Source organism: Perognathus longimembris, chromosome 9 (genome assembly GCF_023159225.1).
Source record: "Perognathus longimembris pacificus isolate PPM17 chromosome 9, ASM2315922v1, whole genome shotgun sequence".
Taxonomy (NCBI): Eukaryota; Metazoa; Chordata; class Mammalia; order Rodentia; family Heteromyidae; genus Perognathus; species Perognathus longimembris.
This window is the reverse complement of record NC_063169.1, coordinates 35,240,015-35,267,139: the sequence shown is the minus strand read 5'-3', so window position 1 is coordinate 35,267,139 and position 27,125 is coordinate 35,240,015. Positions and strand designations below refer to the sequence as shown.

The following is a 27,125-nucleotide window of genomic DNA, read 5'->3' as shown; positions in this document are numbered from 1 at the left end:
TGCATGGTGGAAAAGGGTAAGCTGGCACAGAGACAATTCATCAAGCCCCAAAGAATAGGATGGGTATATGCCCATTCTGTATCTTTTCCTTACAGGTGAACATAAAAACCTGATGGTACAATAGGTGATGTGATGATGCTATTGAAATCTAAAACTGCCCCTTAGGAGGTTTTAAAAATTAAAAAAAAGTTTTGAAAAGAGAGTTAAAAGTTTACTTGTATAATGTAATTTGATTTATATCCTATGTTACAGTTTGGATGTGTCTTAAAAGAAGGCAAAGATGCTAAGTTCAGATTCTCAAGTTTGTAACTCTGGCACTTGTAATTCTTACATTAAGGAAAACTGTCATTTGAATTCAGAGGTGTTCTAGGCAGTAACTCAGACTGCAGAAAAAAAAAAAATGGCCCTTTTTAAATAGGCCACCCTGAGGCAATGGACTGTGACTAGTGCCCCTAGATTTCAGAGTTCTTCAAATACAATTGAAAACTAAAGTGTAAATGTTAAAGCAGAGGTTAGTAAAAGACTTTAGAGATAAAAAATGGATTTCTAGATACGAGATTTAAAAATAAAGTTGTCCAAAATGTTTGTTTTAAATTGGACAAAAAATAATAATTAAGGCTGCCAAAATGATTGTTTAATTGCTATTCCAATTTGCCTTGCAGGGTTTATAACAGTTTCCAGGTAGGATTACGGTAAAGGACAGATGATTCATATAAGTTTATCAAACGTAACTTTGGCCCTTAATAAGTTTCAGGTAAGATGATGCTTAAAATCGACTTCTGTGTGGACTACCTTGTTGCTTTTAATTGGAGTAAAGTGGCCCTTTGTAAGACTCATTGACCTAAAATCTGCAGTTTGAAGCCACTCGGGGCACAGAAACCAAACCTTTGTGTTAGTTTATTCTGGGACAATTGATAACCATTCCCCCCAGCATAAGCATTTTTTCCATTTTGCCTATGATGCCAGTGTCCCTACAATTGCCTTTAAAAACACAGCCAATAGCCAATGCTGCAGTGGGTTTCACTGATTCCTCCAAGAGGGTTTTTGGATATGTTTTATACCCCCCAGGCCCCCTTCACCGCAAATTTTTCGGCAAGACTACGAGGGACCGGTACAACTTGAGGAGCTTTTAGCCATTTTAGCCCTGCTGCTTGATTGCCCCGATCCTCTTAACCTTTTGGGGGACAGCGAGTATGCTATAAATGTTTCCAAATCCCTACCATTTTCTTTTTTAAAACCTATGGCAGGCCCACTACACGTGGCCATGCAACAGCTTATAATTCTTTTAGAACTGCGTGGGCAACCCCTGTACTTACAACATATACGGTTTCACCTTAATCTACCTGGGGCCCTATCAAGAGGTAATGAGGAGATCAGTTGATCTCATTCCTTGCCTCCCCTACAGAGCAAGCCCGTGCCCTTCACTCCCGCTTTCACAACTCTGCGGACTCCCTTCATTATTTGATTCCAGGGCTCACAAAACAGACTTGTAAACACCTTTTGCGCATGTACTCCTATTGTTGTAGCTGGGACTGTTAACCCCCGCAGTCATAAACCCAATGCTCTTTGGCAGGTGGATGTTACACATGTCCCAAGTTTTGGTAGACTAAAGTATGTTCATGTTTGTGTTGACACCTTTTCCTCACTTGTCTTTGCGGTGGCCCAACCTAAAGAAAATGCACGCATGGCCATTGCCTCATTAAAACAGGCAATTCTAGTTATGGGAGTTCCATTCTCCTTCAAGACAGATAATGGTTCCGCCTACTCGAGCTCTCTTTTTTTCCACCTTTTGTGCGGAATAGAACATCAAGCACACAACTGGTATCCCCTTTAACCCCCAAGGACAGGGCATTGTTGAGCTCAAACATGCTACCCTTAAAAATCAATTAAAGAGGGGACCACCAGGAGGGGCACATGGGTGGCCCCAGGATCGCCTAGTAGAAGCATTATTTACATTAAATTTTTTAACCTTTGATGACCAGGGTCTTTCCCCTGCCCACAAGTATTGGGGCGCATCCCACACCCCTGCCTCTAGTCTGCTGGAAGGATTTAGTTTCTGATACCTGGCAGGACCCTGCACCTTTACTAACAATGGGGCGAGGTTTTGCTTGTTTATTTCCAGAAGGAGCTGACAAACCCGTGTGGGTTCCTGCCAGATATGACCGACCAGCCACTCAAAAAAGCAACGAGCCCATTGATGGAGCCAATGAGAAAGAAAATGCAAAAAATGAACTTGGAGGAGACGCCAATGGAGGGGATTCCTGAAGTCTAAAATACCGGAGGAGGCTCACAGTGTCGCCGAAAGAGGAAAGGCTGGAAGGTCCACCCTATCACATGGGGGGGCCTTAAAGGCCTAATTTCCCAGGCTGAGGCCATGTCGCCTTAGGGATCCTACACCTGTTTCTACTGATTTGTGCCATTATAACCACAAACTCTCACTTAGCAAGTATCTCTGGTTTTCTGCTGGTAATCCCCAACCCCCATGAGCCAGTTGATACGCGCTGGTTCCTGAGCGAAATCTCTGTAAGAAGGGTTGACAAGGAAATCACCTTTCATGTCCCTGATAATACTCAATGGCTCACGTTTAACTTTGATCTCTGCCATCTCGCGGGATCTATTTGGGACCCTAAGATTAGCAATAAAGCTACACGGGCAGGGGGTGGGGAGTGGGGAGTGGGGAGGGAAGAGGGGGGAAGGAGGCAATGGTCGACAACTACGACGAATATGGGTGCCGCCCTCTCCTTCCTGGCTACCGCACAGGCCTTCAGCAGTTACAGTTTTATGTGTGCCCAGGAACAGCACCAGAAAAAAATAAATGGGAATGCGAGAGGCCCAATGACTATTACTGCGCTCAGTGGGGTTGTGAAACCAGTGCCCCCTGGATTTCCCCAACAGGTACAGGTGATCTCATTGCAGTGGGCCGCGACAACCAGTCCTCCTTGTGGTACAGTGACTTTGCCATCGCCCCGCTGTAACCCTGTGACTATCACCCTCACAGATGAGGGGGAAAAGGCAGACTGGAGGATGGCTAAGCTCTGGGGGCTACGCCTATATCTACACTGGTATGACCGTGGCCTCCTTTTTTCCATCCACAAGCAGGTAGAACGAGGACCTCCAACTCCAGTGGGACCCAACCCTGTTTTTAACCCTATCATTAAGACAACCCCTCCCCCAAAGGGGACCTCTGCTTCTGTCTCTACGCCTCCCAATCCCTCTGCCCTTGTAAAGGTGGCTTCTCCAATTATGTTCCTGCTTCAGGGAGTATATACCACAGTATAAACCTGTCACAGCCTGATCTTACAGCTCACTGTTGACTTTGTTTTACGGCTCAGCCTCCATTTTATGAGGGTATTGCTGTCTCCTTTAATATTACCTTTTCCCCGGACTCTACTCTTTGCCATTGGTCAAAGGGAGCAGCCCATATGACCCCGGAACAAGTACAGGGAGCTGGAACCTGTCTTGTTTCACACCACCAAAAGGCTTCTTTACCTTTATGTAAAACCCCCATTACGGCCCAAGATAATACCTACTATGCCCCACACCCTGATGCGTGGTGGGCCTGCTCTTTTGGCCTTACCCCTTGCGTGTTTGGGACGGTGCTTAGTTCTAGCCTAGGATTTTGCGTACTTGTACAATTGTTTCCCCACGTTACCTATGTTACAGAAGAACAGATGGAGGCATCCTTCTCTAATCGCCTTCAATCAAAAAGAGCCATAGGTGCTGCGGGAGCACTTGTCTCCTCACTGGTGGGCCTTGGACTTGCGGGAGGCATAGGGGTCGGCAAAACTGCCTATGTATTACAGGACAAGAATCAGAAACATCTGAAGGAGGCTATCAATGCTGATTTCAAAGACATAGAAGCCTCCATCTCCCGCCTAGATAAAGCATTGGACTCCCTTGCTGAGGTAGCCCTACAAAATCGTAGGGGCCTGAACCTCTTGCTTTTACACCAGGGAGGACTTTGTGCAGTGTTAGGCAAACAATGTTACTTTTATTCTAACCATTCTGGGGTCATCAGATATTCCATGGCTCAATTGGGGAAAAGCATTCCTGAAAGGAAATTACAAGACCAACAACACTCTCCCTGGTTTGATTGGTCCCCTTGGCTTACCACCCTTATTTCTGCATTAATGGGACCTTTATTAATTTTTTTTTTGCGTTAATGATAGGACTTTGCATTATAAATGGATTTTAAGGTTTATTAAGTCTCATCTAGAGACAATACAGCTAATGCATATTGGCGCCCAGTATCAACCTCTTGATGAGATAAGACCAGATCGTGAGTAACTAAAAAGTGAAAAGGGGGACATGTGGGAAATTCCCTAGGGGAGCTAGCGATTATCGGCATAGAGCCACGCATGCCCTGAACTCTGCTGTGAACAGCAGAGTCACTACATGCTCTTGGGCAAACCCAATGGGCATTAAGGCATGAGTTGGCTCTTCCCCAAGCCTGCACCTGCTGGAAAGTCCCTATTCCAAAGAGTCCCTAAGTAAAGGTGTCTGTTACCTACTGACTGTTGATTACATCATATATTGGGTGATTCACCTATATAGGCTTTGAAACTGTGCAATAAACTAGATCTGTACCTCGAGTTTGGTCTCTGGAGTCTGTCTTGCCTGGGCCCCCTTTTTGTTGACTCTGTCACCACTTGCCCCCCAAGCCATTGGCCGGCAGCAACTGCAGCAGCTTGTTATACAATGGATTAATCTAGCTCTTTCCACCTGGAATGGGAGTGACACAGACTGAGTCAGTGCTGGTTCCTGGAGCAATGTGAGCCTGAAATCCCAAGAATTTATCTGTCATCTGTCTATCTATCTGCCTGCCTGCCTGCCTACCTACCTTTGCTACACTGTTCTCTGGAATTTATAGAACATCAGGACCCAAGAGCAGCCACCACTCTTGCTGGAGACAGGTTGAGCCACTGAGCACATTATTTAGGACCAGGACTGATCCAGGATATCAGTCCTTCCACCTAGGGCCCTAGTATTAGAGGCAGAGGAGAAACAACCAAAACTTTGGTATAAAATTTGAAGGAAAAAAAAAAGAAACTGAAGCGTTTATACTTTTCCAAGACAGAAGATAAGTGGTGAAGGTGCTGAAGCAACTGGAAACTAGGTAGGAAGGCGGGCTCTGAGGATGGGCCTCCCCCTGCACCTGCGTGAGCCATTGGAAGCCACCAGCTCCTGAAGTCTGAATCCTGCCTGGAACTTACTATGAGGAGTGGGAAGTATAGTGTGCAACATAATACCACAAGAAAGAAGCTTAGATTACACTCTTTCCACTGCAATCTCTCACTATTAAAAAAAAAGTCACATAAAACGATGGCTCTTGCATACACAAACATGAAAAAGCATTAGGATATTGGGTCAACTGGAAATATTGCTAGTCACAGTGATGTCTGTCTCTGCACCCGAATATAATACAAAGGTTACACCAGAGCTTCTGGTCTGGGAGAGGGAAAGAAGGATAGAGAAAGGGCAGTTCGGGACTCAGGATGATTATGGCACTAGATTAAAAAGTGGGGGTTGGGTCCCATCAATGTAGGGCACGTGATCCTATGGGAAAGTTTGGCTGTCTCCTTCACCTAGAGCAAGAGTCCAGGCCAGGTGCCCTAGTGCCTGTGTTGGTGAGCACATGGTGCCAGGCCAACAAGTCTCCAAGCCATGAGACGCCAGTTGCTCTCAGGCAGCCACAGCAGCTTCACACCAGTGAGGCACACGTGGTCCTGGGCCTGGCTGGGTAGGCAAGGTCGCTGCTGCTGCCGCTGCCACCACTGCCGCTGCCTCTACTGCAGTCATAGGTCAGCAAAGTGCACTACACTTAATGTTTAAAAGAAAGGTAAACCGATTTCTCATATTCCCAGCCCTAAAAATAAATAAATATAATCTCTAGTCTTTAAGTAAGGTAACTTCAGTTGCTATTTAAAGTAGCTCATTGTCCAAAAAGAAATGTGCTCGTTACCTGACATATAAATCTAACCCCTTTGCATATTACCTTTATAATAGCAATAAAAAGAAACCTATAAAAATAAACAAATGATGTAGCTTTTCCTGGAATGGAGGAGTTGTAGCCAGGAAGCCCAGCCAAGGCACCTCGATGATAGACTAGGAGAGGGACACTGGAACGTAAAAGCTGCCTCCCAGGTCATGGTTTTACAGGTCTGTGAGGGCCCGGGAGCCTGTAACTGCTAGAGCTCTCTCCTGCTGTCACATCTCTCTCCTAAAAATCAGCTGTTAGGCTGTCAGCCTTGTTGCTATAAGCTGAATATTTCAGAGTAAAAAGAGTGAAGCATTCTCAATGGCAATGGAAAATATGTTTCCCTTTGTTTTCATGGCTACACTTTTGGTGGACCTATACCAAGAACATGTATTTTAAACTAAGAGAATGAATGGCTTGGAAAGTTTCTTTGTAAGGACATACTATTCTCATTGTGACTGCTGCATCCCAATGATTCCCTTGGGAAGTGATGTGTCCCTACCTGATCCCACCCCCATGGCCCAGTTGATGGGCCCAGGAGTGACCACTTCGTTCTAGTTCCACCAAGAGAATCTATTCCTGATATTTAACTGAAACTGAAAAACTAGTTGAGTCTTTTGTGCTGGTGGAAGATATGATTAAAAAAAAAAAAAACCTCATGAACTACTGAAAGCTCTGGGGAGCATCAAGGAATGGTGTCAGTGGCATGCAGAACACTGGAGATGAGAGAGGTTATTTCTTGGTGTTATTCAAGTCCCTGGTCATAACTGTTTGTGGGAATGAGCTGCTTTGAAGAGCTTACTCATTTAATTCTCCCATGGAATTTAAGAGGTACCTTGGAATATGATTATAGTCAGGTATGACCCAGACTTCTGCTTGTATTTAGCATTGCTTTCTTGAAGAAAATTTTAATAGAAGCAGCACCTAGAATTTTGATATGCCTGTGATCTATGCCAACATAAAAATTATGTTAAGTGAAGTAAGCCAGACCCAGAGAAACATAGGTTACATGGTTTCTTTCATTTGTGGGAGTTAGACTGTGACTATGAGTGTACAAGTAAACACACTGGATTTTTTTTAAGTACACTAGGCCACAATAAATTATACAGGTCTCTAGAAATTCTCACAGAGACCAAAGAAAGATACTCTAAGGAGAGGAATACAAAGGCACAAAGCCTTGCGCATTTCATTATATAAACCAATATTTATCAAAATGGACTCCAGGAAATGAAAACAGGAGAGGGTTTTTTTTTTGTTTTTTGGGTTTTTTTTTGCTGTTTTTCTTTTCTTTTCCTTATTACTGTTTTTTCCTTTATCTGTCTTTGGGAGGGTAAGGGGGCACAGAAATGGTAGGACAAAGGGTGAAAAAATGCAGCAATGATACTCACCAGATACTATGTTGAAAATGAAGTATACAACTTGTGGGAGAGAGTGATGGGAGAGGTGACATTGTTCAAAAAGAAATGTACTCTTTATGTGACTGATTTAACTGTAACCCCTCTGTATATCACCTTTATAAATAACAACAAAAATGCATGTAGAAAAAAATGTGATATGCCTGGACCCAAGTAAGGTATGAGTAAGTATATTTTTAAGGGACAAGATTTAAAGTATATTCACAATGTATATGATGATGAAATAATCGATTTATCTGTTCTGGCCTTATATCTTTTTTTTAGGTACCAAATTTCTTTATTTGAAGGAATGGTACAAATTAAAAGAACTTAGGATGTTCTGGTACAACTTATAGAAAAGGTAATGGTAATCCCAGCATGCATACACTGCCTCAGTGATGGGCAGTCACTGTGGCTTTGGGGGATCTGCCTGAGGCTTAGCTGTCAGTTACTCTCTCCCAGAGTGTGATTGTCAAAGAGTTACTCCGCCATGCCAGATTCAGGGGCTCCCTTCTTGCACCAGTTGGTGACATGGTCACCCAATTCCTTGATGGATTTCACCTGCTCCTTCAGGTTATGAGTCTCAATGAAGTCACACAAATGGGGGTCATTTTTGTCAGTGGCCAGTTTGTGTAGTTCCAGTAGTGACTGACTCACACTTTTTTCCAAGTGCAATGCACATTCCATTGCATTCAGCCCATTTTCCCAGTCATCATGGTCAGGTTTCTTGATATCCTGCAGGAAGATGCCGCCACCTCGGTGGTTCTGCAGCTTCATCAGTTTCTCTGCATGTTCCCTTTTCTCATGAGATTGGTGAAGAAAATATTTGGCAAAGTTCTTCAAAGCCACATCATTTCGGTCAAAGTAGTAAGACATGGACAGGTAGACGTAGGAGGCGTAGAGTTCCAGGTTGATCTGGCGGTTGATGGGTACTGGTGGTAGTTCAGGCGCACTTTCGAGGGGGATGCGGGTCGTCATGGCAGGAGCTAGGAGAGACGCGTTGGCAGTGCGGCAGAGCCCCGGGGGCGGTCCAAGGGCGTGGTAGAGTGAGACAGGTGGCTGGAGGTTGGTGGCTCTGGGCAGGCAACCGGGGATGAGGGTCGAGAGCGCCGGGTTCGGTTCAAGCACTGTTGAAACTGGAAACCGTGATGACTCTCGGCGAGGAATGTTTCTGGTCTTATATCTTAAGGAGATGGTAAAGACTCATGCCTTAGGGAGCACAGTAGGAAAATACTGACATTCCAATTACAGGGTGTGGCTACTTCCATCAGCAGTCATAAAAACAAGGTTCAATAGAGACAATGTGACTCACTGAAAGTCAGCAGGTGTGTACACCACCAAAAAAGGTGGCGCATAGATTTACTAAGAAAGATCATTCTTGTTGGGCACCAGTGACTCATACCTAATTCTAGCCGCTATTCAGGAGGCTGAGATCTTGGTGAATGGAATTTCCAAGCCAGTCTAGGCAGAAGAGGTCTCAGACTCCATCTCCAAAACAACAAATAAAAAGCTGCTAGAAACATGGATCAAATGGTAGAGGACCAACAGTATAAGCAAGACAAACATGAATTAATGCCGAATCTACACCCTAGGACCAAAATTGAAAAAGCAAAAAAGAATTCAGGGGTTCAGTAATTAGAGACTTCTGAAGATGAACCAATACAATTTGGTGATTTGCAGCAAATACTGTTTCATCTTCAAGTAGTGATGAGAGATGCAGAACATTGGATGGTAGGAATTGGAATGAGTATATTTTAGAGGACAAATCTGGTTAGCACAGAATGCACCTGTATGTGTAAGATACAAATCTGTAATTTTAGTAACTCTGCTTACAAGGTTTGCGTTTGTGTTGTAATGATTAATGGTGAAAATATGCTAATTTAATTTTTATTCATAACATGAAATAACAAATAAAAGAACCATGAAAATTGTAACACCAAGGGATAAACAGAACAATTTTATATTGTAGAATCTTTAATGGATTTTTTTTCTCATCTTTTAAAGAAAGAGCCCACATTTGCCTTTTGTACTAGGTATAAGAACTTTTATAGGTAGCTCTGGAAGTAAAGGCAGGATTGCTCCTTACAATGAAGACTTAATAGAGCCTGAGATATTGGTCTCTCCTGGCCAGGATATTACACATGATAAGACATTTAGGGCAGTGATTATCTCTTGAAATGGGGGAGATTATTTAAGTAAACACTTAAGGCACACAATTGGGCACCATGATTGTAGAAATTAAATACATAAAAGAATATTACTGAATCTCCTTTAAAAAAAATCCAGTGTGGGCTGGGGATATGGCCTAGTGGCAAGAGCGCTTGCCTCTTATACATAAAGCCCTCGGTTCGCTTCCCCAGCACCACATATACAGAAAATGGCCAGAAGTGGCGCTGTGGCTCAAGTGGCAGAACGCTAGCCTTGAGCAAAAAAAAAAGAAGCCAGGGACAGAGCTCAGGCCCTGAGTCCAAGGCCCAGGACTGTCAAAAATAAATAAATAAATAAATAAATAAATAAATAAATAAATCCAGTGTTAGCAAGAATATAAAGCAACTGTTAACTCTCGTACACTGATGTGAATTTAAATGGAGGCCAACATATTGGAATGTTTCTGTCAGTACTTACGATGCTAAACATATGGCTGAATTATAACCCTATATACACAGCTGTGTGTATATATTTCCACAGGAAATAGTGCATATCAGCACTTTTCCTAGTAGTCCAAAACTAAGATTTACCCAAATGTCTATCAGGATTAGAATGAAAACTAACATGTGGCATAATCATATGATCAAATGCTATTTAGTGATATTCTCAAATGATAATATATTTAAGGAATATGCAGAGTTCTAAACAACAATAAATAGAATGATCTCATCAGCAAAGTCCCATGTTCAGGAAACTGGATACCAAGGAGTGAAATATTGACTTCATTTCTATCAAGCTCTTGATTGTTTCTTGAACTGGGTTTTCATATCAATGTGTTCATTTTGAAAAAGTTGTACTTTTCACATGGTTTACACACTTTTTGCATGCATTTGAGACTCACTTTAAACCTCAGAAAAGTGGATATTGTCAATAATCTTAGCATATTCGCATGAGTCTTTGTTATATAACACAAACTTGAAAAAGAACTCTGTGTTTGTCTGTGTGTGTGTGTGTGTGTGTGTGCATGCTTGTGTGTGTGCCTGTGCCTCTGGTGTGTATGTATGTGAGTATTTGTGCATGGTGTTTGAGAAAGGGAGTTGCTTTCTGTGGGTTGAAACATAGGCCACAAAAGAACTTTTATCTTCAATATTTCTAATTTAGGTAAATTAGAGATCTAAAGCATTTCTGCTTTCCTTATACAAGCAAATTTAGAAGGCTAACTACATTGGAAGAATGATTTTTTGTTGTTGTTGTTCTTTTAACTCTGCTTTACCTAGTCAATTTCAAGCTGAATTATTTGCAATTAAATAATAAAATCCATTTTATAGTGTTAATTTATACAGTCAAATACATTTGTAAATTATATAATGCTTTTAAATTTGGTCAATTTAGTTCTGATTTTAGATATTGCATGTTTTTCTTTAGTATCATTATAAAGATGATCTACATAGGGGCTAGCATTTCACAAGTCAGGTAATAAATACATTTCTTTGTGGACAATATCACCTGTTTCTTCATTCTATACCAGTTTTTCCCTCCTGTCCCAGTTGACAAGTTTTATAGTTCATTTTCAACATAGTTCCTACTGAATACCACTGTTATATTTGTTCCTCCATTTTTGTGCCTTTCTTGACTGCCCCCAAAGACAGAAAAATGAACAAACAAGATGAAAAAGAAGAAGAAGACAAAGATCAAGAAAAAATCCTGTTGTTTCCATTCCCTGGAGTCTATTTCGATTGACTATAGATTTTTGTTGTTACCTCCAGGAGCCTCAACTATGAGTGAGCCTATTCTCTGTACTTGGTGCTCAACAACTTACTCATTGTTCATTTTCTGTCAAGGTGTCTGTACCATTGATTGCCTCCATTCTATGCCCTTTTCTAAATCTGTCCCCAGAATAAGAAAAAAATCAAATCATAAAGCCTGATTCTCCAACACTATAGTTTCTGGTACTTTCCAAAAATAAGACTTTGATAGGAGCAAGGTTCCCTGAGGAAATATGGTACACTGTTGTTCATAGACCCAAACTTATTCACAGCTGCTTGTACTAAAAGGAATCACCTTCATTTTGTTCTTGAAATTCTATGATTCAATCACCACTAATCCTTCTATCAGTTAATTTCTGGAAGATTGTGGGATGAAGGACCATTTCCATGAAATAAAATAGGAAGTCCAATCAATAAAAGTGAATAGATGGGAGAAATTGATGGTATTGACACTGATCAAGATGAATTGTACTCATAAACTGGCATGTTTCTCTAAAACCCTTTGTACAACTACTTAAAGCTAATTTTAAATTTTTAAATGTAGAAACTTTTTAATTTGGCAATTTTTGCTCTTACCTCTGAGTAACTGGAGCCTTAGTCAGAAAATAATTGCACGTGGCTAGATTTTCCAGTGTTATTCCTATAGTAATTTCAAAGTTTAAAGTTTCAGGTCTTACACTAAGATCTTTGATCAATTTGAAGTTCATTTTTGTACAGGATGAGAGACAGGAGCATAGTTTCAGTCTTCTGCATACAGATAACCAGTTTCCCGGTATCGTTTATTGAAGAGATAATTTCCCCACTCCTGGCTCTTCTGCAAATAAATCAAAATGCCTGTGTCTATGTAAGTTTTTTTAATTCTGTTCCACTGACATTTATATTTCTTTTTATGCAATATTATTCTGACTTGGCCACTAATTTTAAAATATTATTCAATACTAAGACCACTGGAAATACTCAATCTCATTCACTTCACAAATAACTAACTTATTTTCCATTACTCCTTCACTTTTATGAGGCTGTTCTCTCCCCCTTCTTAATTCCACCTTAGAAAATTCTGGAAATGTCTTGGCTACCTTTTAACAAAATCTTCATATTTGTTCCCATCCCAAGTTTAGCAGCATCTACCTTCAAGAGAGAGCTGATTCATTGTGGGAAAAGATAAAAAATCTGAAATCTGGATCCTTGTTTGCACTGTTCAGCAACACCTACCACTGGTGCTGGTTAGCAGTCCTTTATGAGAAGCCCTACTAGTTAATGACATAGAGGAGATACTTGTGTCAGGTCATTTACCTATAGGAAGTACCTGGTACTCACCAAGAACAGGATAATGATGAGGTAACTGAGGATGCTGTCCTTGGGGCTTTTCTGGGTGGTAGTTCAGTGTGTTCAAAAATCAATTATTCAATCAATCAATAAAAATTGTAAAATGCAGAAACCGATCATATATCCCTGCCTACATATGGCCAGTACAAGTTCATTATGGTTGGTTTTCTTTTGTTTTTTTATTATCAAATAAAATACAGAAAATGTTATTAACAATGGAAATATGTCTCATAAATTGCAATTCAGTGACATAAAGCTAGTTTAAAATTTTCAATAGTACTTGCCTAGGGGACACAACACTTACCCTGCTCAGGAGTCCACAGATGCCAGAGAGCCTGTGTTTGCTTTGACTTTCCCATTTTCCTAAGTACCAAGTTTTATTGCAGCTTTCTTAATTTTTTACTACATAAAACATGTTTTTTATGTCATAGTTAAACATATTTCAACCAGAAGTTACAAGCAAGCTCTTTTCTTTAAGAAGAACATTCAGTAAGTTATTTGAATGTATTTCTGTTGCTTCCTACTAAAGGGTCTTAATTTTTTAGCATGTCCTCAAGTTATTAAGCTTTTCTAAAACAGAATGTTCTTTGCATTTTAATCAAGGGATATCATGACTAGAAAAGCTGTTACTTTCTGACAGGAGTCTATAGGAGTCAGAATTCATTGGCACATTTTCATTGGGTTCAGTGAGAAGTTTAATCAGGGAAGTAAAGTCTGACCATTCTGAAACAGAAGGAAAAGAGTTTTTGCCTAAGCTGTGGTACTCATAGACTCCTTAAGTGAATTACTAATAACAGGAGAAAATATTACATCCCCATGAAAATATATTCATGGGTTTTAATTTGTAATTATTTCTCTTGACAGAACTATTCCCCTTAGTTTGTGTATGTTTTCTGAGGACTAAAACCTATCCTAGGTTGAATATTAATTTCATTCTCTATGGAAACATCTGACATGCTTGTTTAGTTTTCTCAGGTAATGTAACTCAATAGCTTTTAAGGTAAACTCATCCTGGTAGGCCCAAGAAAATGACCCACTCCAAGAAATTCTCTTGCTCCTAAAACTCCCATCTGAAGCTAAGTTCAAACACTTCTGTACAAAAATAAAATGAATTTTTAACTTAAAAGTTTGGGGTCTGAGGCCATCCTGGTATTGTGCAGTGATCAGATCTTCCAGTACTCCTTCGATGGCTCCCATGGCAGCACGCATTTTGAAGTGAAAGGTACTAATTACTTCCTGGAAAAACTTACTCATCTGATGAACTGGTTTCACAAAATTGATTTATCAACTTGGTAAGCACATAGCGGGAAGTGCTCACTATCTCATTCCCTAGAAAATATTTCTTAAAGTCAATTTCCTTAAATATTCTCAGGTATGAGAAAATGAAGATGCAAAAGAATGCATCTATCAGGTGAACATTTATGTAAACTATACATGTATACACATGGACTCTTTCAGGAAAAATTTCCAACAGTGGAGACAAGAACTGCTTTGAGGGAAAATGGAGACAAGAGTGCCAAGAGACAACTTCATGATTTGACATTTTGAATATATGTACCACATGCACTTATTATCTGGTTAACAATGGAAATATGTCTCATAAATTGCACCCAACATACTCATATGTGCATGTATGAACCATTATAAATATCTACAAAAGTAAGTTTTTAAAAGTTATTTTACTTTTAAAAAGTGATAAAATTCTGTTTGGAATGTCATCTTGAAAACTCAAAGACTAATTAAAATTAGTTTAATTTGACATTTTATACATATCATGTTTTAGGCAATCATTGCAATTAAGCATAACTGAACAAAAAACAAATCAAGTAACTTTTAATATGGTTGTATCAAACCTCCAATCCTAATTTTGGTTAGCTTTGGTGGCAAGATCATAAACATGATACTTTTTACAAAACTATCCCAGCTTTTCAAATCATCTTTGATGTTTAAATCATATTTCTAGAAAAAAATCCAGGTTAATTTTCACCTCACCATTTGTTTGGAAATTCATCTATGTTCCCTTATTAATTTATTTTTTGTTGAGATGTAATATGGGCCCTCTGCAACAGCGACTGGGAAAATGAACACAAATGCTCTCAGAGACTACAAAAGACTGCAGGCCCTTGGGCTGAACAGGTGCTGGGATCAGCCACGGAGCCCTCACCCCCTTAACCACCAATGAATCCAACCAGGCAACAGAGGTCCAGCATAGCTAAGCCTTTCCAATTTATGGTTCTGTACCATGAAGCATGGGTAGTCAGTGGGGCCTCAATTCAGGGTGTTTCCTGTGCTTTCCAAGAGACTGGCTTTAGCTTCAAGCTCATTTAGGCTGGAAGACTTCCACAAAAAGGAAAAAGATTCTCCTTCCATATCCACTTGTATCATCTTTACCTTTGTTTTATGGAGGGGAAACCACTTATTGTAATCCATGGCCATGAACCAGCTCCACGAGGTCTGCCTACCGATTTGTTATGGTCTCAGATACTTCAGAAGTGTACACACTCCATCTGTGGCTCTGCCTAGGAGCATTTTGGCTCACAAAGCTATCATTAAAACTGTAACCAAACTTGAGCCTCTGAATCTTGCTGTGGCCTTGTGTATTTCTTCTTTTGAGAAATGTTTATATGTCTATGGTCCATGGGCTGGGAATATGGTCTAGTGGCAAGAGCGCTTGCCTCCTACACATGAAGCTCTCAGTTCGATTCCCCAGCACCACATATATGGAAAACGGCCAGAAGGGGCGCTGTGGCTCAGGTGGCAGAGTGCTAGCCTTGAGCGGGAAGAAGCCAGGGACAGTGCTAAGGCCCTGAGTCCAAGGCCCAGAACTGGCAAAAAAAAAAAAAAAAAAAAAAATCTATGGTCCATTTTCAAATCAGTCTGTTATTTTTCTTTCTCTTTTTCTTTTTTTTTTTGTTATTTGTATTTTAGTTACTTATATAATTTTAGTATTAACCATTTGTCAGGGCCACAGTTTATGAGGCAAGTGTTTTGTTTTGTTTTTTTGCCAGTTCTGGAGCTTGAACTCAGGGCCTAAGCACTGTCCCTGGCTTCTTTTTGCTCGAGACTAGTACTCTACCACTTGAGTCACAGTGCCACTTCCGGCTTTCTTCTATATATGTGGTGCTGAGGTGAACCTAGGGCTTCATATATACAAGGCGAGCACTTTACCACTAGGCCATATTCCCAGCCCAGGACCACAGTTTATAAATATGATTTTCCTATTCTTCATGGTGTTGCTTCATTCTGTTGATTATTTTCTTTCCTAAAGAGAAGTGGGTTTTATTTTTTAGTTTGATGGAATCCTGTCTGTTTTTGCTTTTGTTTCCTGTGCTTTCAGTGTCTTGTCCCAAAGAAGACTTTTCCATTCCAATGTCCTTAAGAATTTCCTGTTCCTTCTAATAATTTTCAGTGTCAAGTTTTACATTTATGTGTTTAATTTTGAGTTAATTTTTGTAATTAGTGGTAGATAAGGACTTTAATTCCATTCTCTTGCATCATTTATTTAATAGACTATCCTTTCTCTAATTTATCATCCCAGTGCCTTTGTCAAAGCAGTTGTCTATATGTTCATGAATTAACTTTTGACACTCTCTACTGTTTTGTTGGTCTATGTACAAGTGGTTATGTCAGAATCACATTTTTGATGTTCATTTGGTAGAACATATAGAAGTCAGGTGTTATGATGCCTCCAATTTTGTTGTTGTTTTCTTACAATCACTTTGACTATTATGAGTCTTTTTGATAACATGATAATCTTAGAACTGTTTTTCTAATTCCGTGAAGAAAGTCATTGGCATTTTGATGGTGATTTCACTGAATCCCAAGATTGTTTTAGGTATGAACAGTTATTTTAATAATATTAGTTCTTTAGATATATAACCATTGAAGGCTTTGCATTTTTGTTTGATTTTTTTTAAGCTGTATCTTTATTCTTTTCTTTTATGATAGTAGGGATCACATCCAGGATGTTGTACTTGCTAATCAAGCACTTTGCCACTGAGCTACGTCTCAACTCGTCTTCACATTTTTCTGTATCGTCTATAATTCCTTTTATCAAATGTTTTGTAATTTTCATTGTTGAGATCTTGAAAGTGTTACAAAGAGAATTTATGCAAAAGAAAAAATAAAGAACATCCAAGTAGGAGAGAAAGAAGATAAATGATGTATGATGTAATTTTATTCATAGAAAAAAACCAAGACTCTATCATAAATGGGATGCAGATTATTAGATGTTGAATAAAAATTTTAGAATATAAAATCAACATGTCAAACACAATAGCATTTTTTTTAGACATCGGTAATGTCTTGTTGGAAAGCAAACTCATTCACAATAGATACCATAAAAAATGTAGAAATAGGAGCTGGGAATATGGCCTAGTGGTAGAGGGCTTGCTTCATATATATGAAGCCCTGGTTTCGATTCCTCAGCACCATCTGTATAGAAAAAGCCAGAAGTGGTGCTGTGGCTCAAATGGTAGAGTGCTAGCCTTGAGCAAAAAGAAGCCAGGGACAGTGCTAAGGCCCTGAGTTCAAAGCACCAGGGCAGGTAAGAAAAAAAAAGTAGAAATAAATTTAACCTAACATAGGTAGTCTAAAAGGCAAGCTTTTGGCATTTAGAGAATACGTGACCCTCACAGATCTCATCCACTGAAAGCCCAAGATTCAAGAAATACTGGATCTGGCCATTAACAAGAAATTACTCTTTCATGACTAAGAAAACTCAGAAAGAAAACAGAAAGAAGCTTCAGATAATGCTATGAAAAGGTCTTGGAATTGATATGTCACTAAGATGATCAGAATATAGAAAATACCCTTTCAGGGCACAAATTTGAAAATTGTAACTTCAAATTATTGGTGACTTCAAAGTAATGTCTCTTAAAACTAAATTAGGATGTCCAGATAACCATGAAGGCCATTAAACAAAGTTTGTCTTGCACTGATTTAGATGAGGCTTCTGTGCTAAGTCCAACAGACCAAACCAATGTAGTTCAACTAGATTAGCTGAGCTATGGTTACTTGCATAAGGCTCTACAACCAAGGAACCAGTTAGGCTATATTCAATTAAATTGTCTCTACTGAGCCTGATTTGGTTCTGAGAAATGCAGACTTATGAATCACTTCTGTTTTTCCTCACTTTGTGTTGTTTTTCTTTGTCATTGCTCAAGAACAATGCCAAATGTAATTGAAGATTTTCTTTCCAATATGGCGGGAGGAAGGGATGGGGATGAGGAAAGCACTGATTAGTTTCTTAAGCACCATCTAAAAGGAAAGGGGTTGCAGGGAGCACTTGCCTAATTTGAGGCTAGAAACCTTGAGGCAGCATATAATGGAACTCAGATGTAAGCAATACACCCCTTGGACTAGGTCAACATAGCTTAGTTCTCTTAAATAAAGCTCTCATAGTTGGATCAACAAGAGAAATTGTAAATATTGATTGGATATTTAAGGATGCTAAGGAATCCTTCATTTCTCTGTATGATATCAGCATAATTGAGTACATTTTCCTAGTTACATTTCATTTAAAACTATTTACCGAGCCTTATAAATGAAATAATAGGATATGAGATTTATTTTTATGTAATCTATGTCAGGTGCTAGAAGTCAGAAGCTTGCCATTTGTTTGTGGCTGTTGAAGTTGAAGTATAAGATTATTGGGGGGGTGCTAAACATTACTTGCAAAAGAAAGAAGATTAATTGTACTCTATAGGACTATGTGCTTACATTTTCATTAAAAAAAACAGATGCACACTTTAGTTATACATTTTCATTTACTGAAGTTATTCATAAAAGGAAAGCGGTAAGAAGCTGAAGGCAAATTGTCAGAGTCCAAACTCCAGAAGACACCCAGCAAATTTCATATGGTAAAAGGTCAGAGCCAAGGAATGTCAGAGAAAAGAACATATACAACAGTGTTCAATGTCACTCTACAAGCCTTTGGAAAGAGAATTTATTGTGAGAAAGTGAATCCTACAGAGAAAGTCTAAGACTCAATTATGTTAGAGATTGTGTGTGTGTGTGTGTGTGTGTGTGTGTGTGTGTGTGTGTGTGTGTGTAGTTCTGGGCCCAAGCACTGTCCCAGAGCTTTTGCTTAAGGCTAGCACTCTACCATTTGAACCACAGCTGTACTGCCAGGTTTTGGGTGTCTAATCGGAGATAAAGATCTCAAGGATTTTCCTGTCCAGGCTGGCTTTAAACCACAATACTTATATATCAGCATCCTTAGTAGCTAGGATTATAGGCATGAGTTGCTAGAACCTGGCTAATGTCACATATCGTGGTATACCAGAACCAAAGATATACTAGGAATGAACTCGAGGACAGGTAATTCTAAAGAAACACATTTTTATAACATCAGTGAAGTTGTCTTAAGTGCTGGGGAGGGGAGTGGTATAAAAGGGCTCTGAGCCCCAAGGAATACTTGCTCCATCATTTTCTCAGCTCCTCAGGCAGCCCCTCACCAACTTAGTCCAGTGTCTGTGTTCTAGAGGCAGCAATAAAAGAGAACAGCAAAAAGTAGTTAAAAGGAACATTCAGGTGTCTCTAAGGAAGGTTCTTAGAAGCTACCATGCTAAGAATAGACCAGGTCTCCTATGGTTGCCATGTAGAATTTTAGTAAAATTTATTTCACCCAACATTAAGCAAATAATTATAAATTAGCCAGTAATTACTTAAAAAGCAGGAAATTTTATTACTTTTTTCTGCTTGCTTCCTTTACAAATAAACTGTTCATTAAGGTATGAATAACACATTTTTTCCCTTGCAAGAAGACCTGAGCATCCAATCTTAAAGAGGAGAACACAAGTCTAGGCAATCATAGTGAACACACATTTTATATAACTTGAGTATTGTCAGGTTATCAGAATTAAGCATGGAAATTTGTCTCATTTGAAGGACGTGGATAAGGAAGAAGAATGTCCATAATGTCCTACTACCCAGGCCCCATTCATCCCTAGATTGATTCGATTGGTTTTTAATATAGGATTCAGATTTAAAACCAGGACAAAGAACCGTTGCTCTCTCCTGCTTAGGTTACCTTGAACTTTATGGCCAAATAAAAAAATATGCAAATCATTTACATCCCAAATAGGATTCCATACTGCTTTCCTTCCTTGAATCTACAAAGGTTCAGGCTTAACTCTTTGTCCCTCTAAGAGCCCTTCTTCTACCCAGGCGAAGGAGGCTAAGTTCTTCTTCAGTTTAATATGTGGGCACACCATTTTCATTATTTAAATCTGAACCAAGTTCCCGTCTTCTTTCTTTCTTACCATCTCCAAGGGCTTCTCTATTTCTCCTCACCTATTCCCTCAGTCCTTGGTTTGGGTGGATTACGTCAATTAAAGCAGGGTTTATTCCAAGGAATTTGAGGGAAAGATATTATGCAAAAGATAACTCGTCCGAGATCACAGAGCTAAAAGTGACAAAAATTGCCTTTGAGCCCCTAGGATCTGACTTCTATAAGGCTCTGACAGAGAGCAAGCTAGTGTTCTTCAAGGTCAAAGGAGTGAGAGCAGAGATGGCACTGAGAGCATTGATGCTAATTGACAAGCCAGTACTTGTAAAGCTGAAGGCAAGAATGAAAAGATTGATCTAATTGAATTGTCCCAGCAGCTGGGCTCGAGGAGAACTGTGGGAAGGCAGGAGTTAGGAACTTTCCAGAACATACATAACTTGGATTAGGTTTGTAACAGCTGAGATATTCTCTTTAGAAGTGTAATATTTTGCTAAATACTGAATAATAGCAAAAGCATGTGACCTACCAACACAGTGATTCAGTCATATGAGAGAAAGGAATCAGACCAATCTATAACCTCTGGTGTGTTGCCATATATGAGGAAAGTAGTCTTTCTACCAGGATAAAGGAAATCTGGGAATTTTAACATGGACAATTAAAATATTGAACTCCTTGGGAGGGTCGAGAACATGGCTTAAATGTTAAACTACTTACCTAGCAAGCAAGAGGCCCTAGTTAAAAGTCCCTTAGAGTAACTGTTAGCTGTTAGTAGTATTAGGGAAACTGAAATTGCCCTCTTCATAGTATCCATAAATAGGGATCTGAAAGCTCAAGGTGCTTGCCAGTGTTTCAAACTGTGGCTCTCATCCCACTGATAAGTTGTGAAATCAAGTTGATACATGATACCAGCATTTTTTCTCCTACTGAAGTATACTAAAAGAAATTATAATGTATCATTACAGTTTCAAGGAAGGTTTATTTCAACATTTCCAAAAATTTTGGAGACACCTCATTTTTAAGGAAGATGAGCCTGAAAAAAAATAGGGACTAAAGGACAGTATAATTTTTTAAAGGCTATCTACCTACCACAATGGAGTTAGAAAAACAAGGGAGAGGACAAATTGGGGACTCTGAGTCTTCTTGGGAAGAAATCAAAGGCAGATTTCAGAATATCCCCAAATCATTCCCCAGCCTTTTTGAAGCAAATATCAATTCATAAGAGGCTGTGAGCTGGGGGCAAGCAATGGAAAGGGAATACAAAAAGCGGCAAGAAAATGGGTGCATCACAATGTTGGGGAAAATCTTGTCCTACCATTGTCCTGGAGTAATGGTGAGTTAAGGGTGAGCCCCACTTCTTGGTATAACAACCAACTGTTCCAGCAATGACCCCAAACTGGACATTCTCAGTCATATTTACATCTCATTATAGTTATGGTTTTATGCCAGCACATTTCCTCTAATGGCAACCTTGGCTCTGAGGACCTTACTGAATATAAACCATACCCCATTACTTAGTTGTTGCAAATGCTCTCCTACCTCCTTGAAAACTCCACAATTATTCACATACCGTTAGCATATCCATTAAATGCTAACTATGAAAGTACCTAAGAGTAGAGGCTTTGATCAGGCTGTACACTGTTTTCCTTGGTGTATTGTCTCTTTCTAATCCGTTCTGTTTTAATAAAGTCTGGCTTTTGTTTCAATACATCTATCTGTCTGCCCCTGAATTCTTTCTTCAGTGAGACCGAGGGATTACTATCCATCTCTCCCGATATCTGACTTTATAACTCAGAAAAACACAACCCTAAAAGACCTGATGATGTGAAGAAGAGCTCCTATAAGAGTATCTGACTAGAGGGGAGGAAATCCTAGTCTGAAGCAAGCAGATACCATATCCAGACTGGATGTGAAAGACAGATTGAACATAGCCTAAAAATCAACGGCCTTTCTCTATGCTAACGACCCGAAGACCGAGGCTGAAATCAGGAAAGCAACTCCTTTTGCAATATCCCCCAAAAGCATAAAATACCTAGGAATAACCTTAACCAAAGAAGTGAAAGACCTCTTTGAGGAGAACTTTAAAAGCTTGAAAAATGAAATTAAGTCAGAACTAAGGAAATGGAAAAACCTCCCATGCTCCTGGATTGGGAGGATTAATATAATCAAAATGGCAATATTGCCAAAGGCTATCTACAAATTCAATGCAATACCCATTAATATCCCAACACCATTTTTTAATGAAATAGAGGAAGCAATCCAGAAATTCATATGGAACAATAAAAGACCTAGAATAACAAAAACAATCCTAAGCAGAAAGAACAGTGCTGGAGGAATTACAATGCCAAACTTCAAGCTGTATTATAAAGCTATAGTAATAAAAACAGCTTGGTATTGGCACCGGAACAGGCCTGAAGACCAATGGAACAGAATTGAAGACCCAGAAATGAACCCACAGAACTACACCTACTCAATCTTTGATAGAGGAGCTAAAACAATAGTATGGAAGAAAGATGGCCTCTTTAACAAATGGTGCTGGCAAAACTGGCTCAACACATGCAACAAACTAAAACTAGATCTTTATATATCACCCTGCACCAAAATCAATTCCAAATGGATTAAAGACCTTGAAATCAAAACAGACACCCTGAAAACACTGAAGGAAGCAGTAGGAGAAACACTTGGGCTCCTTGGCACAGGACGGAACTTCCTTAACAAAGACCCAGAAAGGCTACAAATCAAAGAAAGGTTGGACAAATGGGACTGCATCAAACTGCAGAGCTTCTGCATGGCAAAGGACATAGCTCGCAAGATAAACAGAAAGCCCACAGACTGGGAGAAGATCTTTACCGGCCATTCAACGGACAAAGGCCTCATATCTAAAATATATGCAGAACTAAAAAAATTACCCTCTTCCAAAACAAAACTGCAAAAAACCAATAGCCCCCTCATCATGTGGTAAAGACTTACAAGGAGACTTCTCTGATGAGGAAATGAGAATGGCCAAGAGACATATGAAAAAAATGCTCTACATCACTGGCCATAAAAGAAATACAAATCAAAACAACATTGAGATTCCATCTCAAGAAAACTAACAATAACAGTTGTTGGAGGGGATGTGGCCAAAAGGGAACCCAACTTCATTGTTGGTGGGAATGTAAACTGGTTCAGCCAATCTGGCAAGCAGTATGGAGATTCCTCAGAAGGCTAAATATAGAACTCCCCTATGACCCAGCAGCCCCACTTTTGGGTATCTATCCAAAAGACCACAAACAAAATCACAGTAATGCCACCAGCACAACAATGTTCATCACAGCACAATTTGTCATAGCGTGAATCTGGAACCAACCCAGATGCCCCTCAGTAGACGAATGGATCAGGAAAATGTGGTACATATACACAATGGAATTTTATGCCTCTATCAGAAAGATTGGCATTGTCCCATTTGTACGGAAATGGAAGGACTTGGAAAAAATTATACTAAGTGAAGGGAGCCAGACCCAAAGAAACATGGACTCTATGGTCTCCCTTATTAGGAATAATTAGTACAGGTTTAGGCAAGCCATAGCAGAGCATCACAAGGCCCAATAGCTATACCCTTATGAACACATAAGATGATGCTAAGTGAAATGAACTCCATGTTATGGAGACAATTGTTATATCACAGTTGTAACTACTTTCAACGTCCCATGTATATCTGCAGCTTCTGTTATTGATGATGTTCTTGTATCACCTTCCTGTGGTTGTACCTACACTATCTCTGTAATCTTATCTGAGTATATTGGAAACCGTGTATACTGGTATTGGAACTAGGAAATTGAAAGGGAATACCAAAATTGAGAGACACAGGGTAAAAAAAGACAAACAACTACAAAAGCAATACTTGCAAAACTGTTTTGGTGTAAGTGAACTGAACACGGGGGGGTGGGGGGTAAGGGGGAGGGGGAGGGGGGCATGAGGGACAAGGTAACAAACAGTACAAGAAATGTATCCAATGCCTAACGTATGAAAGTGTAACCTCTCTGTACATCAGTTTGAGAATAAAAATTGGACGAAAAAGAAAGAAAACAGGTCTTGTAGGTATAATGGCAAGGAAATGTAAGTGTTACCAATAAAAAGAAATCCAAAAGCAATCTCCAACCATTCCTGATGAGAATGTGTTTGTGTTAACGTGTTTAATAAGAGCTCTTAAAAGTCAAACTATACACAACAGTGGCTAGGGCATGCGAGAGATATTCTTTGGACAGTTAGAAGGTGCAGAGAGTTTTACATATAGACCTGATGGCTAGGAGTTTAAGGAATCTACCAACGCAAAATAACTCAGACAAGAAAATATTTTATTCTATGTCTGAGAACAAACTCAAGTTACCCAGAACTACATGATTCTTCCATGAAAGATTCTACCTAAACTTCTGTAGTCAGATGTGGGGGGAGAAAGATGATGCTATAATTGGATCTATTGGCATCTTTTTATCTAATACACACACACACACACACACACACACACACACACACACACACACACAATATTAGGCCTGGCAAAGTTAGTGAGATGTCAATAAGTTAGGCATGATGCTACACACTTGTGATCCCAGGTGCCAGGAACTGAAGCTAGTCCTTAAATGTTTCAGATGGTGAGGCCCTAACAGGAAAACAACTAAAGCAAATAAGGGGGATGAGAGGCCTGGTCCAGTTGCTAGGATGTTTGCCTAACATTTCAAACCCCAGTAATGCCAAAAATAAAAATGAAAGTTCTTTCTCATTAAAGAAACTTTATATAGCTGTGCTTAGTGGATAATAAAGGGAAAAGTTTAGTTCTTTCCCAGATTTATCTTTCTGGGAAATTTTATGCTACATCCACACATCTCATACTGGCGAGATTTGATTTTTTCTTTTCCTGGATAATAATAATAATGATCCGAAATTGTATAAAAAAACAAGAAATGATGAAGAAACAGATCCTCTCCCCAACTCCTCAAATGTCCTTTGGACCTTTTGTTATTAACTGCAAAACAAATGTGTAGCATTGTCTCATTGGCAGATTCTCAGAGTGGTAGCTCTGTCACCTTCACCTGGCATGTCAGGACAAAAGACTACAAATGGCCTGAAAAGAAAAGGGAAAGGGGATTGTGTTTATAGGTGAGGGCACACTTTTTTCAAAAAAGCAAAAAATAAAATAAAATAAAACCAACCTGATTTCTTTCAAATCCATAGGCAGGAAAATTCCAACTTGGCAAAATCTACTTCTTTCAGGAATACTTTCTGGTCTGTCATTGGTATAAATTAATCCTGCTTTCATACTGCTGATCCAGAATCCATGCTTATGGGACAAAGCCATGGTCTTCCTCTCAACTGACTTCTTACAAACACACAACACCCATTCCTTCCCTTTTCCCACATCAACCTCCCAGTAATGGCAGCCCACAAAGAAGGAAGGAGTGCCTGGCCACCCACCAAGTGAGTGAATCTACTGAGATCTTTCACTAGGTTGTGGCAAGTATTCCAACACTGGACACTCCATAGGTCTTTGGAGAATACAAGGGAGGAATGGGAAGTAGTGGTAGCATCAAGGTCACATCTTCCCAGAACAACTTCAGGAGCTTAATGCCCTTGCCCAGATATTGCCTCAGGTAAGAATCCTTCTGTTCAAGAACTGTCAGTAGTCCAATCTGCCATACTTCTGTGACAGAATCATGGCTTTGTTTATGACATATGGGGCAGTTCACAATTGATTGTTCTTTTGCTGTTCAACAATTACTCATGCAGCAAAGCAGAAAATATATACACAGGAGAGGAAGATGGGGTTCCAGAAATTAGCCAGGAAAACTGGGACAGGTTGTATCATCTTGCAAATGTCTGATCATGGTTCACATGTTACTCTTTACCTATGGATTGGTCCCTTCATATATACACAATGCTGAACAATTAAATTATGCCCCATTCCTAAGGAAATGGAAAGACTTGGAAAAAAATTATATTAAGTGAAGCACACCAGACCCAAAGAAACATAGGCTACATGGTTTCCCTCATTTGTAATGTCCAGGATATTCTTAGCAGAGGATCACAATAGCTCAGTAACTATGTGCATATGACCATATAAAATGATGCTTATTGAAATGAACTCCAAGAAATTGAAGCAAGAGATTTTGTCAGCATACTGTTTCTAGTTATTTCTTTTTTCTTTCTACCCTTAATCCTAAATACTCAGGAGACAAAATCAGGAGGATTTCAGATCAAGAGCAGCCCTGGCAAATGCTTTGTGCACCCCATTTTACACAATAAAAGCTGAGAGATGTGATTCAAATCTCTTATTCCAGTTATGTGGGAATTTTAAATAGGAAGATTCTGCTCCAAGTCAGACTGGACATAACTATTGGATAAATAAAGAAAGAGCAAAAATAAGGCTAGGTTGTGGCTCAAGTGTTACAGCACCTGCCTGGCAAACACAAAGCCCTGAGTTCAAACCCCACCAATGCTTAAAAGAATAAAGGGAATCATGAAATAGCCTTTTATTTTTTTACAATTTTTATTAATAAGCAACTGTTTAGAAGGCTGCCATTGTTTTGGATATTTGCAGTCCTCTGGAATTCTTCCTTAATAAAAGACAGCTGAACTTCCATGCCTGATTCTGCTCAGTGTGATGTTTTGATTGAAGTATGGGAGAAAATTCTGGCTTCTCAGATGCTTAGATGGAAAAGGAAAGACCAGATTTCTTAAGCTGGCCTCCAGGACCTTCAACACCCTCTATTAGAACCATTATTTTTACAGTAAACTCCAGAATTCTAAGCCACAGCAGCAAATCTTAGCAGCAAGGAATCTGACCATGAACCCAACTAATCTTTGGTCTGTCTTCTTACTTTTCAAAGTAATTCAGGGGTAAGACTAAAGACAAAATGCTTAGTTTTCACAATAATGATCAACATTTCATGTCATTAATTTAGCTGTGGTGACACCAAGCAAATCTCTCTCTTCCAATGTATAGTACCAACCAAGTCCTCTAAAGATTTTGTTTTGCCAGAACTGGGACTTGAACTCCAGGCTATAGCTCACTCAGCATTTTTACTCACAGCGATCACACTACCACCAGAGCCATACCTTCAGTTCTGGCTTTTGCTGCTTAATTATGCATAAGAGTCTCTCAAATTAGTCTACCCAAGTGGGCTTCAAACTGAGAACCTTAGATCTTAGCCTCCTGAGTAACTAGGCTTACAAGTGTAAGCCACTGGTGCCAGACTCATTGGATTTTTAACACCAACAGAAACATCATTTCTCATTGCTTTGTGCGT

At 39.6% G+C, this 27,125-nt stretch overlaps 1 protein-coding gene and 1 long non-coding RNA gene across 2 annotated transcripts; one reads left to right on the top strand and one right to left on the bottom strand.

Moving 5' to 3' along the window:
• LOC125357679 lies at positions 1-25,663 on the top strand. The gene is made up of 5 exons (XR_007212187.1): positions 1-515; positions 6,232-6,241; positions 17,163-17,171; positions 24,384-24,386; positions 25,650-25,663. It is a non-coding gene; the product is annotated as an uncharacterized LOC125357679 (long non-coding RNA).
• LOC125357678 (ferritin heavy chain-like) lies at positions 7,852-8,295 on the bottom strand. Its single transcript, XM_048354615.1, has one exon. It carries the CDS (start codon positions 8,245-8,247, stop codon positions 7,852-7,854), a length of 396 nt encoding a protein of 131 aa, XP_048210572.1. The 5' UTR covers positions 8,248-8,295.
• Positions 25,664-27,125: the final 1,462 nt, after the last annotated feature.

Bases quoted from the DNA above. Each gene is read 5' to 3' on its own strand.
- LOC125357678 (XM_048354615.1), bottom strand. From the start codon at position 8,247: ATGTCTTACTACTTTGACCGAAATGATGTGGCTTTGAAGAACTTTGCC.